This window comes from Rousettus aegyptiacus, unplaced genomic scaffold (assembly GCF_014176215.1).
Source record: "Rousettus aegyptiacus isolate mRouAeg1 unplaced genomic scaffold, mRouAeg1.p scaffold_m13_p_2, whole genome shotgun sequence".
Lineage (NCBI taxonomy): Eukaryota > Metazoa > Chordata > Mammalia > Chiroptera > Pteropodidae > Rousettus > Rousettus aegyptiacus.
The window spans coordinates 146,848,839-146,864,330 of NW_023416295.1; the positions used below are offsets into that span (position 1 = coordinate 146,848,839).

General features: G+C 34.9%; 1 protein-coding gene across 7 annotated transcripts in view; it reads left to right on the plus strand.

The window, feature by feature from the left end:
* Window positions 1-15,492, plus strand: part of ABCC9 (ATP binding cassette subfamily C member 9) — a 113,718-nt gene that overhangs the window by 73,272 nt on the left and 24,954 nt on the right. For all 7 annotated transcript variants that reach the window (XM_016140494.2, XM_016140493.2, XM_016140499.2 and 4 more), the window contains 7 exons: window positions 1,879-1,975; window positions 4,246-4,475; window positions 5,154-5,302; window positions 5,513-5,582; window positions 7,603-7,760; window positions 11,120-11,212; window positions 14,930-15,032. In XM_016140494.2, coding sequence (XP_015995980.2) covers window positions 1,879-1,975; window positions 4,246-4,475; window positions 5,154-5,302; window positions 5,513-5,582; window positions 7,603-7,760; window positions 11,120-11,212; window positions 14,930-15,032 — 900 coding nt within the window. The remainder of the gene's footprint in view (window positions 1-1,878; window positions 1,976-4,245; window positions 4,476-5,153; window positions 5,303-5,512; window positions 5,583-7,602; window positions 7,761-11,119; window positions 11,213-14,929; window positions 15,033-15,492) is intronic.

Below are 15,492 nucleotides of genomic sequence, written 5' to 3' on the forward strand. Positions count from 1 at the left end.
CAAAAACTTATCTGGCCCAAAATGGCAATAGTGCTAAGGCTGTGTGTGAAAGGCTGGCTTAGCACCGGAGCGGATCAAAAAAGCAGAGAAGGGAGGTGAAACTGAAGGACCCACAAACATTTTGTTGCAAGGCTTTTAGACAGAACTGTCAGTTTAAGGTTTAAGAGGTAAACAGAAAGGAATATGTTAAAAGGATAGCAATGGAAACTATAAGAGGGAAGAGATAACCTTTTTAGCTGATTTAAATATTAAAAATTCTAGCTTGAATGGCATCAACCATTATCTTCATAATGTTATTAAGCAAGATAGACTGGCATCATTTGATGTTTCCTTCGCTAGACCCCAGACCTCAACTTGACCTGACCCATAACAAGCATTCAATAAATATTTGTTGGATAAATGAAACTAAATTCATATTTACTTAATTCAAATATAAACACAATTTAAAATATTTAACCTGTAGTGAGCCTAATATAAGAAAAATGATTTTAAAGATTTTTAAAAAATGCCTTTGAGATGTTTTATCTTTCATTCACATGGAATGGAGGTTGAACAAGACCCAAATCTTCTATTTTAAAATGTGCAGGTTTATTTTATTTCATTATATTACTCCCAAAAGATCAAGTCCTCTTTAATTTTGTGTTTTACCTAATCTCATGTACAACTGTTGGTTTTCATATCATTAGTTAAAATTAAAAGCTGATGTGAAATTGTCTCAGAAAAAATTCAACTCAGGAGACACTTTCACTTTTGCTCTTTTTAAACCAAGAATCTGGAAGCAATAGAGCCTTCTAGAATAGCAAGTCTCCTAAATTACTCATGTTGTAGGAGGCTAAATAAATAAATAAACCCCAAACCAAAATCACTACCTAGACACTGATCACTTCAAAAGTTATTGGTTTATTGATGTAACAAACTGAGATTTTTTTTTTTTTTTTTTTTTTTTTTTTTTTTTTACTAGCGTACTCAAGAAACCCACAAATTACCATAGATTCCAAAAGCTTGTGGGTCAGTTGTTTGGAACTCAGACTGCATTTCCCCACAGAAACAGGGATATGGTTAGTTTCCCGGAATGTCCTGCAGAAGCTGATTTAACTCACAATGTAACACAATGCTACTCCGGTGCTGAAGCCAGCAGGGCAGGGGTGCTGGAAGTAGAGTCAAGGAGAAAACGAATGCTCTCCCTTTCTTGAGCACAGGACAAGTGTACAGCAATGCTTAAAAATTTGCAGTTCGTTTTTGGCGCCTTTCCCTTCTCTTTCTGCATATTTCCTTCTCCTGGGTCTTTTTCTTAAACTACTAGGCACCTAAGTACCCTCATTTCCCATTTGCTCCAAAATTACCTATGTTCTTTCAATTCCTATTGAAATACCTTTCTTTTGTGCAGCTACCTTGGTGAGATGCCAGAGAAACTCATTCTGATTTAATAATTCATAGTGACAGTGGATTACTGATAGTGTTTTAACCAGTCTAGAACTACATGTGTTTTAAAGGAAGATATTTATTACCATAAATAAATCTTCAGAGAATTTATAGAGACCATCTGAAAGTGATGTAGAAATAAAACAAGTGTCAGTGGTGGAACTGCTTTCGGGCTAGGAGAGGTGTCTGCCCAACCCTGGGGTTAGCTCCATCATTGTTACTACTATTGGGGGCTCCTTCCTTCTCTGTACCTCTTAGTTCTCAGGCCCTTTCTTCAGATCTCAGGCATTGCCCCACAGTTTCAATTAGGACAGGAGTTATGGATCTCTGGAGAGAGCAGAGAGCCCAGATTGGTCAAGGTAACTAATGGTTGGTGTGTGCAGGTCACTGAGTGGTAAGTCAAAACCTTCCTGTGACTGTGAGCTCCTTGAATGATAGCACAATGTTTGCCCATAGGATATGGAAGCTGACCAAACAACTTTAGAGAGGAAGACTCTCCGAAGAGCCATGTATTCGAGAGAGGCCAAAGCCCAGATGGAGGATGAAGATGAAGGTAGATCTTTTTCTTACATCTGAAACATTCCAATGGGTAGTAAGATGTGAGGGTTTTACCTTTGCATTTGATGCCCAAATGTGTCACTGAGGAATAATAAGTCGTTTTGCAGGGGAAAAGGGGGCTAAGTCACATACATAAGGCTGAAATGAAAAGAATAGGAGTGAAGGAAAGGGCTATGAAATCAATCAACAGGCATCTCAAGGGGTTTCTCATAGTGTGTCTTAGTATATCAGTGCTGTGTGTGAGAGAGCTGACAGGAAAAGGCAGTAATTTGTAAAAAGATCTAGAACCTTGTTAAGATAAACTGGAAAGGTCTAGTATAATGACCAAATCAATTTATTGATAAATGTCGGTCCTTCAGAAATGAACAGTAGATGGGAAATATGGAGATAATAATGTTTTGAAATATACTTGAATCATTCAGTAAAGTCCTCATGGGGTTTTCATGGCAATATAGTAATGAAGAGTAAGATAATTAGAAAGCTATTTGTTATGTTTCAATTTTCTGTATCTAATAAAGTATACAGGGGAAAAAAGAATTACTGGATATCTGAGGAATGAGATGAAATAATTACATTAATTGACAAGAAATTTGTAAGATAAATCACATTTAAGTCCATAGAATAAATGGACTACACTTCATTTTTCCTGTACAATTTTTGCTTAAGATTGCATTTCTATAAGCCAGTTAAGAAACAGAAAGTTATTTCAAGCTAAAGAACACCAAAATGTACTGACTTTATTTTTTAGATGATAACTGTTCAGAGTTTCAACAAATACTTATTGAGCGAATAAATGAATGGATAGATTTTGCACTTTAATTTGTTAGATTTAAAAATGCTTTTAAGGTGATGGGATCAGCCTCTAGAATTCTAAACCAGTGATTTGTAATGCACACTGAAAGTGGAGTCATGACCATCTACACTTTCCAGTGTTCCCATGATGAGTATACCATTTGAGATGTTGACTCTGCCCTGGGCTTTCTGTGTTTATTCATTTTCTCAAGTATGAAATAAGATAAAAGTACTTTCCTTACAGAGTAAAATGAGGTAATCTATGTGAAATTGCCCATATGGTACATATTATCTACTAGGTTTCTGCTTTTGGTCCTATCAGTATGTCAGTTCAAGCCACCAGAGAAGAATGAAAGTAGCTGCACATATTGTTACTACTACTTATTGGCAAGTTCATCATGTGGACAGATTAGGTACTGAGAAAGTAAAGGAATGTTGTCTTTAGCTGGACAGTCATAAGCAAGTTGAAATTTCAATTAATATGGAAACAGGAAATGGATACTGGGGAGACAGCTAACAGTCTACCTCTTTGATTATGCAAATTTCAAGTCTTGTCTTTCTCACACATTGAACCCACCCTTACTGAAAGAGAGCTTCTATGAGACCTGTTCATTTACTGCATCCAGCCTAAATACTAGGATCCTTGGTGACGCTCATTCTTTCCATTGTATCCATATTTAGATTTCTGTGGTCTGATAATCTATAAACCAAAGACAAGTTGTCTGTCCTTTCTACCCACAATCTTATCAATATACAGTGGAGCACATATAGGAGAACTGCGGTGAAAATGCCTTTGGAAAAGGAAAGGATGGGAAATGCACAATAGTCGCTGGGCTATAGAAATGATCAAATTTTGCTGGTCAAATGCCAAAATTCCCTGTTCTTGTAATGGAATATATTCTTAAGGTAGCTATATTGCCACCTTGGAGTTTCCAGATGATTTAAGCATCTTAGAGGAACTCTCTGCCCACCGTCCTCTGTGGCTCCTGGTTTTGCCCCTTGGAAGGTGTCTCCTTGACCATGCTCTGCCATGATCGCATCGAAAATGGGCCATACATAGCATGGATTTTGCCCTCTTGGGCTATGGACAAACAATTTAGAGATTTACATGTAAATATTTTCAAGCCAACTTATGCGGTTTTATTGGCAACGCCATTCTTTCAGTAACTTAGTAAACTTCTAGTCTATACTTCTAGTTAATTTGGTGTGTAATAACTAAATCAGCAAATTATGTCATCCAGACATAGATTTTATGATTATTTTTTTCACTAAATCACTTATTTATTCATTCAATTATTCATTTTTGCCGATTTTTTAATGAGGTTTTCCCTGATGAGAGCATTTAAATTTTATAAGACTAATACTTGCATTTCCATAAATTTGAGGGAAATTGTTACATGCTTTTTTGTGGGATAATACAAATTCTATCTACCTATTGCCTATCTGAAGCCTAAATAAGTGTTTTGAATGCAGAAGAAGAAGAGGAGGAAGATGAAGATGACAACATGTCCACTGTAATGAGGCTCAGGACTAAAATGCCATGGAAGACCTGTTGGCGGTACCTCACTTCTGGAGGATTCTTTTTGCTCTTCTTGATGATTTTCTCTAAGCTTTTGAAGCATTCAGTCATCGTAGCTATAGACTATTGGCTGGCCACATGGACATCAGAGTACAGTATAAACAATACTGGAAAAGCTGACCAGGTGCAGTGGGTTCTGTTTTTAAATCATCTAGGAAATGTTGAGATTAACAGAGATACCTACTCTTTTATCTAGTGAAATACTAATAACCCAAATGTCATAGGACTTTTGTAGTGACTCAGTAAGCTACTTAGAATAGGACCTAAAATAGAATAAACTGTCCAAATGGAATCTGTTTTCACTTATATTTTTTAAAGTTTATTATAAGAAACACCTAAAAATAATATTTGAATTTGGATTCAGGGGATTCATATACATATGATATATATGTGTGCATGTGTGTGTATGCATATGTAATATACACATGGAAACTTTTGTTGTTGTTCTGATGGTATTTGATTTTAACTACCTATACCATGAATTAGCTGTTCGTGTTGAGATTATGTATAGAAAGAATGAACTCTGCAATATAGAGAGCCAAGACTATTTCAAACCTGAAAACAGACTCTAAGCTTTACCTGTCCTTATGCAAACCTTGAAAGAGAGTGAAGATAGCAAATGGGGACGTGGCCCTAGCCTTATGCTAGGGTTACTGCCCTCGAGTCTCCAAAATCTGCATTCTTTCAACTGTTTAAATTGATATAAGCTGATAATATTGCCTGACTTTGATATTTGGTGTTCTAGTGAGAAAAAACTCAAATGATAATTCCATATGTGCTTTTTGTGTTGGTTGTTTCTTAGACCTACTATGTGGCTGGATTTAGCATACTTTGTGGAGCAGGTATTTTCCTCTGCCTTGTTACATCTCTCACTGTAGAATGGATGGGTCTTACAGCTGCCAAAAATCTTCACCACAATCTCCTCAATAAGATAATTCTTGGACCAATAAGGTAAAAAAGTAGTTATTACTCTCACACATAAAATCATAAAAACATATATTTTTAAGTTTAAGTGAAATATGACATTTTAAAGAACTTATTCAGTTCTTGAGCAAATGAATAGGGACTTTCTCATTTTCATGACTCCAAGTTGTCCATTAATAGTGGTCAGGTTCCACATAGTTTAGTATTATCCTACATTCCAATCTGTTTATTGCCTAGATTCTTTGATACCACACCCCTGGGACTGATTCTCAACCGCTTTTCAGCTGATACAAATATCATTGATCAGGTAAGTGCCGACTAACTTCCAAGTTCAAAAATAAATTTCTCAGTGTAAGCTTAATAACATCTTGAGATAAACCAGGATTCCTGTTAACAATAATGGATATCTAAAACTTAAACGAAATCTTATTTGCATTTATATCAATATTATGTGCGTAAATTATTTCTAGAAAAAATTCTTTAGGGAAAACCTTAATTCGAAATAATTTATTCATGTCCAAGAGAATGCTTAGAGAAGCAGCATGTATCAAAAGAAACAGCAAAGAATAAGCTAACATTTCATTTTTTAAAAAATAAAAAGGAATGATTTTGTTCAATGTTGTATCTCCATTCAAGTAAAGTTCTTAAAAGTTTAATATTGATTCAGAGTGTCTCCCAGAAGTAAAGGATGCAATGCTAGGCTTAGATGTCCTTCACTTTTATTAGATTGGCTCTTGACTGAAAGAAGTTTTAGGTGGCATGATATTTTAGAAATATTCTAAGGGTGCCCAGTTTAGTCTTAGATCCTTAGGCCTCTAGAAGTTTGTCCTGAAATTAAAGACCTCAGCCTCTGAAATTGAATCACTCCTAAGAACAGATTCCTTAGGATAATTAAGAAAAGAATCCATTAAATGCAGCCCTTGCCTTTTCTGATTTTCCAGAGTGGCCTTAGGAACACCTATGTTATCCTCAGTTTAGAAAAAGAATGTTTGATGTACTCTGCTGACTAAAAAATATGCTGAAAAATTTTGGTGTCAGTTCACTCTGTACCTAAAATGCCTCATAAAGAATACATATTGGAAAAGAGGAGACAGTAATTATTTGGAAGATGATATGATTGCCACCTGGAGAGTTCAAAAAAAAATAATATAATAAAGAACCAATTACAAAGTTCAGCAAAGTATCTGCATAAGACATATGATATCAAAGTAATAACTTTACATCAATTAAAAAACTAAAAAATAAATTTCATCTGTAACAAAATTGTAAAAATAGAAATGAACCTAACATAAGCAGACCCAATGATCCTGGAAATCATAAATATCTGTATAGAGAGAGAAAATTCTCCTACCAAATACCCAAAAAATACAATAAAATTCAAACACTGGTGATCACAGAAAACAAGTAGATCAAAAGAACAAAATGGAAAATTCAAAAACACCAGCATTATAGAGATTTGACATAAGATAAATGTGGTACTACTGATTTAATAAGAAAAGGATTGTTTTTTCAATAAAGGATGTTGGGATAATTAGCTATCTTTATAATACAAAGCAAAGACATATGGAATTAAGATGGCCATATGGAAATATAAACTACAAAATAAATCATAGGAGAGGAGTTCTAGAATTTGAGAGTACAAAAGGATTTTTTTAAGTAAGACACGAAGCTCAGAAACAATAATGGAAAAGGCCAAGAGGAATTACTGTATAAAAATTTAAACTTCTATTGAGCTAAAAGCATCAAAGACAAATTTAAAATATAATAGATTAATTGGGAGAAAAACTGACAACATATATAAAGAAGATAAACATCCATAATATATAAAGAATATCTAAAAATTAATAAAGAAGGTAATCCAATTAAAAACCTGCAAAGGATATGAGCAAGCAATTACAAAAATTACTTTGTCTTACAGTAGAAGAATAACTAAATATGTTTTTTAATACAATGAAGCCATTAAAAAGAAAAAAGATTTGTATGTAGTGGCATGGGAAGATTTATAGTCTGTCTGGTTCAGTAAAATAAAGCAAGCACATGGATAAATAAGATTTATAGTATAGTGTCATTTATTTAAAATCCTCAAGATAAATAGGTAGATAGATAACTGGCTGATGATAAGTAGATAGGCAGATAGATGGATAAAGAAACTATGGGAAGCGAGAGACATTGAAGGAGTGAAGAATTGCTTACCACAAAAATGTTTATATACTACTTTTGTAACTATGAAACCTTAATATAAAATATTAATATAAAATAAACATTTTATTGAATTGTAACCAATATTTGATATGAAACGTTTTCCTTTCAAACTTCGTTCTTGATAGCACATCCCTCCAACTTTGGAATCTCTTACTCGCTCAACACTGCTCTGCCTGTCTGCCATCGGCATGATTTCTTATGCTACTCCTGTGTTCCTGGTTGCTCTTGTGCCTCTTGGGGTCGCCTTTTATTTTATCCAGAAATACTTTCGAGTGGCCTCTAAGTAAGTAAAACAATGTTCTATTCGTCTTCCAAAGCCTGTATATTTGATTTGCTCTAATCCAGATGTGCTGCAGTATTTTTCAAGATCAGGCATGGAATTTGGAAATGCAACCTATTTTTAACATGATGAAACCTATCCTGATATTATGTTTTATTTAGAGATCTATTCCAATTGTTTCTGTAACTGATTTTCTGAACCTTACATAGTCCTGAACGTATATTAACATGTGGATTGATGTATTGAGTTTTGAGTCCACAGACTGTGCTAAATTTTCCATTCCACAGTCCTTTTTCTGAACAATAGATCAACAGAAAATTTATGAAATCAAACACAGTCTCAAGGGATAGGTGATTTAAAATTTTATTCCACAAGTGGAGAGAAAATTATTTTTAAATGCTTAAAATACATTCTGTAAAAGAAAACAATAGAAATAAAAAAGGTTAAAAAAGATAAATCAAAATGATGACTGTAAAAGTAGATAATCTTGTATGTCTGATAGGAATGGTGTAACTTTAAGAGATTGGATCATTAAACATGCACTTGAATATCTAGCCAAATAAATGACAGCCATAAATTTTAAATTCTTCTATTAATATAGTATTTCTCATTTGCCAATATGTTAAATAGTTAAATGAAATATAGTACCAGTTGTTTTGAATTTCCAGTTTAACTTTGAAGCCCTACTATAAATTGTTCAGTAAATGCTATATCATTGCAATAATCAATTTATTTCAATAAACACTTATTAAGCATTTTCTGTGTTGCAAATAATTGTATAAACCATGTGGCAGATAAAGAAATCAACATGACAAGAGCCATTGTCAAGAAACTTAAAGTCTCTTGGGAAGATAAAACATATATAAAGTAACCCTTACTTTATACATGTTTTGAGTACTAGAATTGAGTGCTGGAATAGGAAGACAGATATTAAGTTTATTCAGTAAACTAAAAATATTTAATAGGACTAGTGCAGGGAAGATGAAGAAAAATCAGGAAAGATAACAAAAAAAAAGGCAAGAGTATAGATGGGAATCTCTGAATATAGCTATTATGACATTTCTTAATTTAAAGAGTATAATTGTTTCTCCCTAAGGCCAAGAATTAAGGTCTTTCAAATGTTAGGGATCTATATAAAATCTAAACTGCTTTTTCGTACCTTTTTCTTATAGCAAATTCAAACCAAAAGGGAGAGGCTAGTCATCAAATTCATTCTTTCATTTCTTCTGGTATTATTACTGACACTTGTAAGAGGGGAAAAAAGGTTTAGTTATTTCATTTCCACTGGCTGTTTCCAAACCTATCCTTTCCTTCTCACCACTAAATTAAATAGTCATATCTTACTTTAATCACACACTTATTTGGACCTGTTTTTGCCCTGTAACAATACAAATTGAGTGCAAAAGGTAGGCAAATGATCCTGGTCCACTATGTTGAATTGTGATTTCTGTTCATTATAGCATTGGTGACTAACATATAGAGAGGTTGATCATTTTTAAAGAATTAATTTAACATTGACAATGGATTATAAACCAGTATTTGAAATTCTCTGAAAGCTAGCAAACACGACCATGATTTTAAATCTCACATATAAAAAAAAACCCTTCTATATGCTGAGGCTCTGAACTACTCACCCATTTTGGAAAGTTGGGCAATTTAACAGACCATCTTGTAAACACCAAAGAGAATTCAAGTGGGGGACAGGAAATACCATAAAATTTTGGATATCTAAAATCAAAGATCTAATGTGTGGTTAACTCTGTAAGTAAGTGTTTCCTACTTAGAAGAATACAAGATCAAGCTGTACCCGTACCTTTTTGTTTTTGCAAAATACTATCCTATAAACAAAGATCTCTCCTTTCTAATTTTTTCCGTTCACTACAAACCTCAAGGTAGTAACCATCTGTCGCTTATGTCAAAGTTACAAATAGCCACTTAGTTCTAAGTTTAAAAATAGCAGACTATTCACATTCCTTCATATTCATTCTCCTTTCCTCTCTTCTCCCCTCATCTGCAGTTTCTGAAGTGACGAAATCCATTTTAGAAAATCAAAAAAGACTTTGCTTTTGTTTGTGGGACTACACAGGCAGACCAGAATGGTCTAAATTGATTGGTGAAGATTATGTAACAGTGTAATCAGTTCAGTTGACTCTGGCAGGTGAATATCCATGCTGCTACTCTAATTCCCTCCACCCAATGACCTAGAGAAGGACAGAAAACAAGACTGAAAAGAAAAAAGGAATATATTGAAATATGTGGTATAACTCTAAGCCTATCTTCCAGAAACACTAGCTTATGTGATTTTAAGAAAAGTCATCATGAGTGTTCATCTTTATGAAAAGAGTCAGATTCAGGCGTTGGTCTACCAAACATTCATTGAACTTTTTATATAACTACATATGTATTTCCTTGGGGGACCTGTGAATGGAAGTCCCATAAAGGTAGGGATTCAATTTCATTGTGGCCAAAGCCAGACTTACTATCTTTTTCGTCAGATAGCTTTATTCTGGGTCCCCCACCCTGGTGAATAGTAAATAGCACTGTCATTTTCCAGGTCTGCTAAGCAACAACCAAGCCATATTTGACTCTTTTCCCTTATTCACCTTGCTACAACTAATTGACTGTAGCAGTTTAGAAAGCTACTTCTAGTAGGCTGTCTCATAGTCCTCACCTTGTTTTAAATCCTACCAAAATCATAGTAATTCAGAACTTTAAAAACATCTCTTCTAAAGACTATCCTAACCCATTCTTTTTCTATCATTCTTTACACTGTCTCACAACCTATGTTGCTTAAGCTCAGCTCTGATCATTTTATTTCTAGTCTTCAGTGATTTTTTCCCCCAGCATCCCAGGATCCTCTACAATCTAGTCCCACCCATCACTTAGATAGCCTTTCCCACTACAACACCCCCAAAGGATTCTGGGCACCAGCCAAATCGAACTTGCCAGGTTCCTTAGTCTTCTGTGCTTGTTCTTGTTCTCTTAGCTGGAGTGTACTACTTTTTATTTTTTTTGGCTGAAACCCTCCTCATGTTTAAAGTTTGGCCTAAATTCTACCTGCTCAAAAAAATGTGTATTATCTATCTCCTATATATGAGTTAATTGCTCATTCTTCTGTGTCCCTATAGCTGTTATACAAAACTGATATTTTTATATAACACCTTACATTCAGCCCAGACCCATATTCATTATGTATTTTTCCTTTTCTTCCTCTTCAGATTGTAAGTTGTTGAAGTTTTTATTAATTGGGCGGTAGTCAAAAATAGTTGCAACGACAAATAATAACCTTAATTTAGAATGAACATGGTGGTCTTCGAGCTTAAGTCATGTGGAGTTTATTTTTGCACTCCTCTCTGTTCTAGGGACCTCCAGGAACTCGATGATAGTACCCAGCTCCCTCTGCTTTGCCACTTTTCAGAAACAGCTGAAGGACTCACCACCATTCGGGCATTTAGGTGAGTAAACATGTGTTCATTTTGTTGATTAGGCAATTGAATTCTCAACAAATATCTATCTACAAATACCTGATAATTGCTACTATTTTTTTTTTTTTGGATATCCCTATGTCTTTGGTGGTGTTCTAGATTAAAAGTAAGAAAATTAGACAATAATAAGTGATCAGAGTTAGAGTTTAATCACCTGAAATTTTAATAATAATAAAAAAAATGAAACACCATATTGGGAAAATACTAGCTGTATAATTTAGACCAATCTTTTAAATTCTCTAGCCTCAGTTTCCTCACCTGTGAAATAGGGAAATTGATTTTGATCAAGAGTGTTTATGTAACACTCAAAAAATTACCTGATCCTGTTTTCCCTGTTCAAGTAAATCAGAAAATAAGGTGGCATAACTAAGTATTTCATTTAATCTAGAAATTCGACATCTTAAAGTATTATATCTTTCTGCAATCCTAAATGCAAGTGTGTATTGATTTCAATCAGAGATTTTTCTAACCTAAGAAATATTTATATTATTGTATATATAATTGAGTCAAAAATATAATATAAGAATACAAACATCCCCAACATGTACCACAGAATTTTTACATAAATCTGCATAGGTTTCATCATGAAGCATTCATATTTTCTGCATTGGTATATTATTGGAGATGAAAAAATTATTTATTGACATTGAATATAGATAGTAAGACAAAATTTATATTTAATAGTAGCCAGCAATGACCATGTTAAAGATTACATTTTTCACCAAACGAGTCCTTTTGAGTTAATTTATTTGAGTATTGAACACATGCTAGGTATTGCTCTTACTGTGGGTATATAAAGACTATGGAAACATACTCCTTCATTTCCACCCCAGATGAATACCACAGATAAAGTAGATAGGATAATGTGGTAGGTGGGGGGCAAGCAGTGACGGGATGCAGGCAAAACAGTAGGTGGATCAACAGGAAGTTGATGAGTTCAATATGTAACAGCCTCTATTTTCTCCTTGAAGAACAGGCAAGGTCATTTTCTGAAAGTGATGAAGACCAGAATCGGTTAAAGCATCTTGAAGGAAATGAGGATGGGTTAGAATGAAAGAGGAACTTGCCAAGAGTTAAAACTTAGACTTTTCATTTACCTTCTTCAGCAGACACATGAGCAGAATTTAGCATGACCATTCCTAATTTTACCTCAAGAAAGTTCAGGTCTCTTTAAGAACATAATATAGTACATGTTAACTTTCAAGGCTTGAATTATGATTGGAAGTAACAAAAGAGAACCTAACTTTTATGTAAAAGTACCTGCATCATACTCATCCCGATTGAGATCTTCCAGGGTTCATTTTTAAATTAAATATGAAGTACCACAAATATCAACAATTTTGAACCAAAGTTAGTTTTAAAATGTGGGAATGGTCCTACTACCATGAATAAAATTCTAGAATCGTGATGTTTGGAACTTGTGGCGAAGAATCAAATACATTCTTTTCCATCCATTTCTTCCTTTCTTTTAGACTACCCAGAGTCCCCAGAGTCTTCATCTCTTTTGGAAAGTTCATATTTACTGATTAGGCTGCTTTTCCTCCCCTGCATTCAGAGTTCATGGTGTACTCACATGCAGCAGTCAGCTCCCTCAAGTAGTTTACCATGAAAGTATCACAGCTAAATTAGACTGAGATTTCAATGACCTTTCCTATTATTTTTTGTCTGACAGAATAAAGGTCTAAGAATGTTCAGAAGATGAGCTGGATGTGGATAAAAAGATACAGACTGAGTGTGTCAAAGTTTCCATTAGGAAAACAGAAGGTTTCTTGCCAAATAGAAACACACAGAAAGAATGTTCACTGCATTTCTACCCCTCCCCTCTCACTGTTGCTTCAGACTGTTGCCAGATCCATTTACGAACTCTTTAAGACTGTATCTGAAACAATATCCCAAAACTAAAGGAAGAGTGAGAAGAGTCCCAGACAAAACACTTTATCAGGATGAAGTGTTAGATATTCATCTCAAATGTAGTCCACTGGCTTTGGTCCATCTGGCCCTACCTCCGATCTTTCCATCACCACAGTCCTCTAGGGAGAAGACCCTGTCTTGAGCCCCCGAAAATTTGGAGTTTCCTTATTTCTGTGCCCTTGCTCAAGCTATTTCCCTTACTGCCAATGCTTTGTCTTCTCTTGTTCTCCTGAAAAATTCAGCTCATCCCTTAAAACCTCACCCAGACCATCCTCCCAGTCCTCTTTGAAATCTCCCCACCTTCCACCCCATTGCCTGCCATTCTGATCCTCTGGTCAGTGTAAATCATCCCCTTTCTTTATGTTTATGTAGCATTTTGTGCATAGGGCCATTATAACTCACTTTTGTGTTGCACCATCTTTACTTTTAATACCTTGCTTACCTCCTACACAAACAGTGGGCTCCTTAAGGGCCGAAGTCATGTCTTGTGTACATGTATATTCTAATGTCTCATTTAGAGTTGGTGCTTGCTAAATGTTTCTGAATGGATGAAAATCTGCCTAACATTGCAAGTACAGAAAGAATGGCCTTTAGCGTGGATATATCTCTTTACAGTTCATATACTATCTCAGTAAATCCTATGGCCCTATGAACTATTCTACCTTTTAAATATTCACTCTATTCATCTATAATAGGGTCATCATGAGGGGAGGCACATTCTGAGGTCTGCTTAGTCCCGTCCCCGTGTGTTGCCGTTCAGCACAGGTCCTCCTGTGCCTGGCATTTGGGTCAAGGCTACATAACTCAAAGTGAGGTCATTATTTGGCTCTGATTGCTAAATCTTTTGATTATTTTAGATCAGATGTTACTGTCTGACTCAATTATCTGATTTATCTGGTTTGGCATATTGGAGTGATCAGATTGATTGGACAAATATCAAGTATCTGCTTTATATTGGCCTGTATGGATGGTTTCATGTGCCAATTGAACACCCCACCCAGACTTCTTCATTCTTCAACATAGAGATGGTTTATTATAAAGTTTTACAAATTGATTTGAACATTTTGGGGAAACTTGGAGCAGTCTTTTGTCAAACAGGAATCTCTGCTGGCCCGTTGGATGAAATTTAGCTATTCCTTACAAACACTACACATGTAAGACCAGCTGTGGCTGCAGAGAGTGAATCAACCTTCATCTCAAAGGACCTCCATCTTTTATTTCATGTCACCCCAGTTTCCTTTTTTAGTTCCCAGAAATACCAGGCAAAAAGAGAAATTTTAAAGTCTATATTTGCCTGCCACAAATGCACAGTTTCCTGTTTTCCCTGTTTCTCATCCAGTACCTCCCACCCAATTCTAACCATGCCATTTGGAAAAGTAAGATAAATGGAATAAAAAGTAGGTAGGACATTTTGCATTTATGTATAACTTATTCTGGTTTGTGTAAGGCCCTTGCAACAGAGGTCATGCTTGGCTTCCATGGCTACAATAATTCTGTGGAAGTTTATGAAATGATCAATAGGTCTTTGTCATCAGAAAGATTCTTTTCCATAGCAGAGGTTTGAGAAATGAAGGAAACACTGGCCACACCATCTCTACTGAGAGTACCACAGAGCAGTAGCAGCTGACCTTTACTTTGAAGTGGGAGACATTTATTAGTCATTTCATCCCATCAGTTCGTCACTCCGTTGAGTAAATAGTGTAGTAGTAAGTGTGACTGTTTCTTATTATTTCTCCTGTTGTGTGGCTAACATTACAATATTTTCATTTTCTACAGGCATGAAACCAGATTTAAGCAACGTATGCTGGAATTGACCGACACAAACAACATTGCCTACTTATTTCTCTCAGCTGCAAACAGATGGCTAGAGGTCAGAACGGTACGTTCATTTCATGATTTCGAAATGGAAGCCAAACAGAGAAGAGGCATAATGCAAAGAGGGAGACAATTGTAAAAATTAGTCTTCTACTGAGATTTAGCTCTAACTTCACATTTTCTGGACTTAAAAAATAACTCAGGTTTGTTTATATTACAGATGAAATTTGTCATAATGTTTTAGCTAATGGCAAAACAAATAGCCCCAAAAGTAAAAATTCATTTTGTGTTCATTTGTCCTAGATTACATAAGTTAATGGAATGGCAAATATTTGTATAACTTCAATATTTTTCAAAAGAGCAAATTTGACAAGTGAATAGATGTACTCATTTCCTTCACTGAGGTTGACAGCCCTGGAAGAGATGATAACTTTCTATGTTTTAAGCCAGTGGGAGATCATTTTAGCACAAAATATAAAAACAACAACAACAACAACAACAACAACAACAACAACAACAACAAA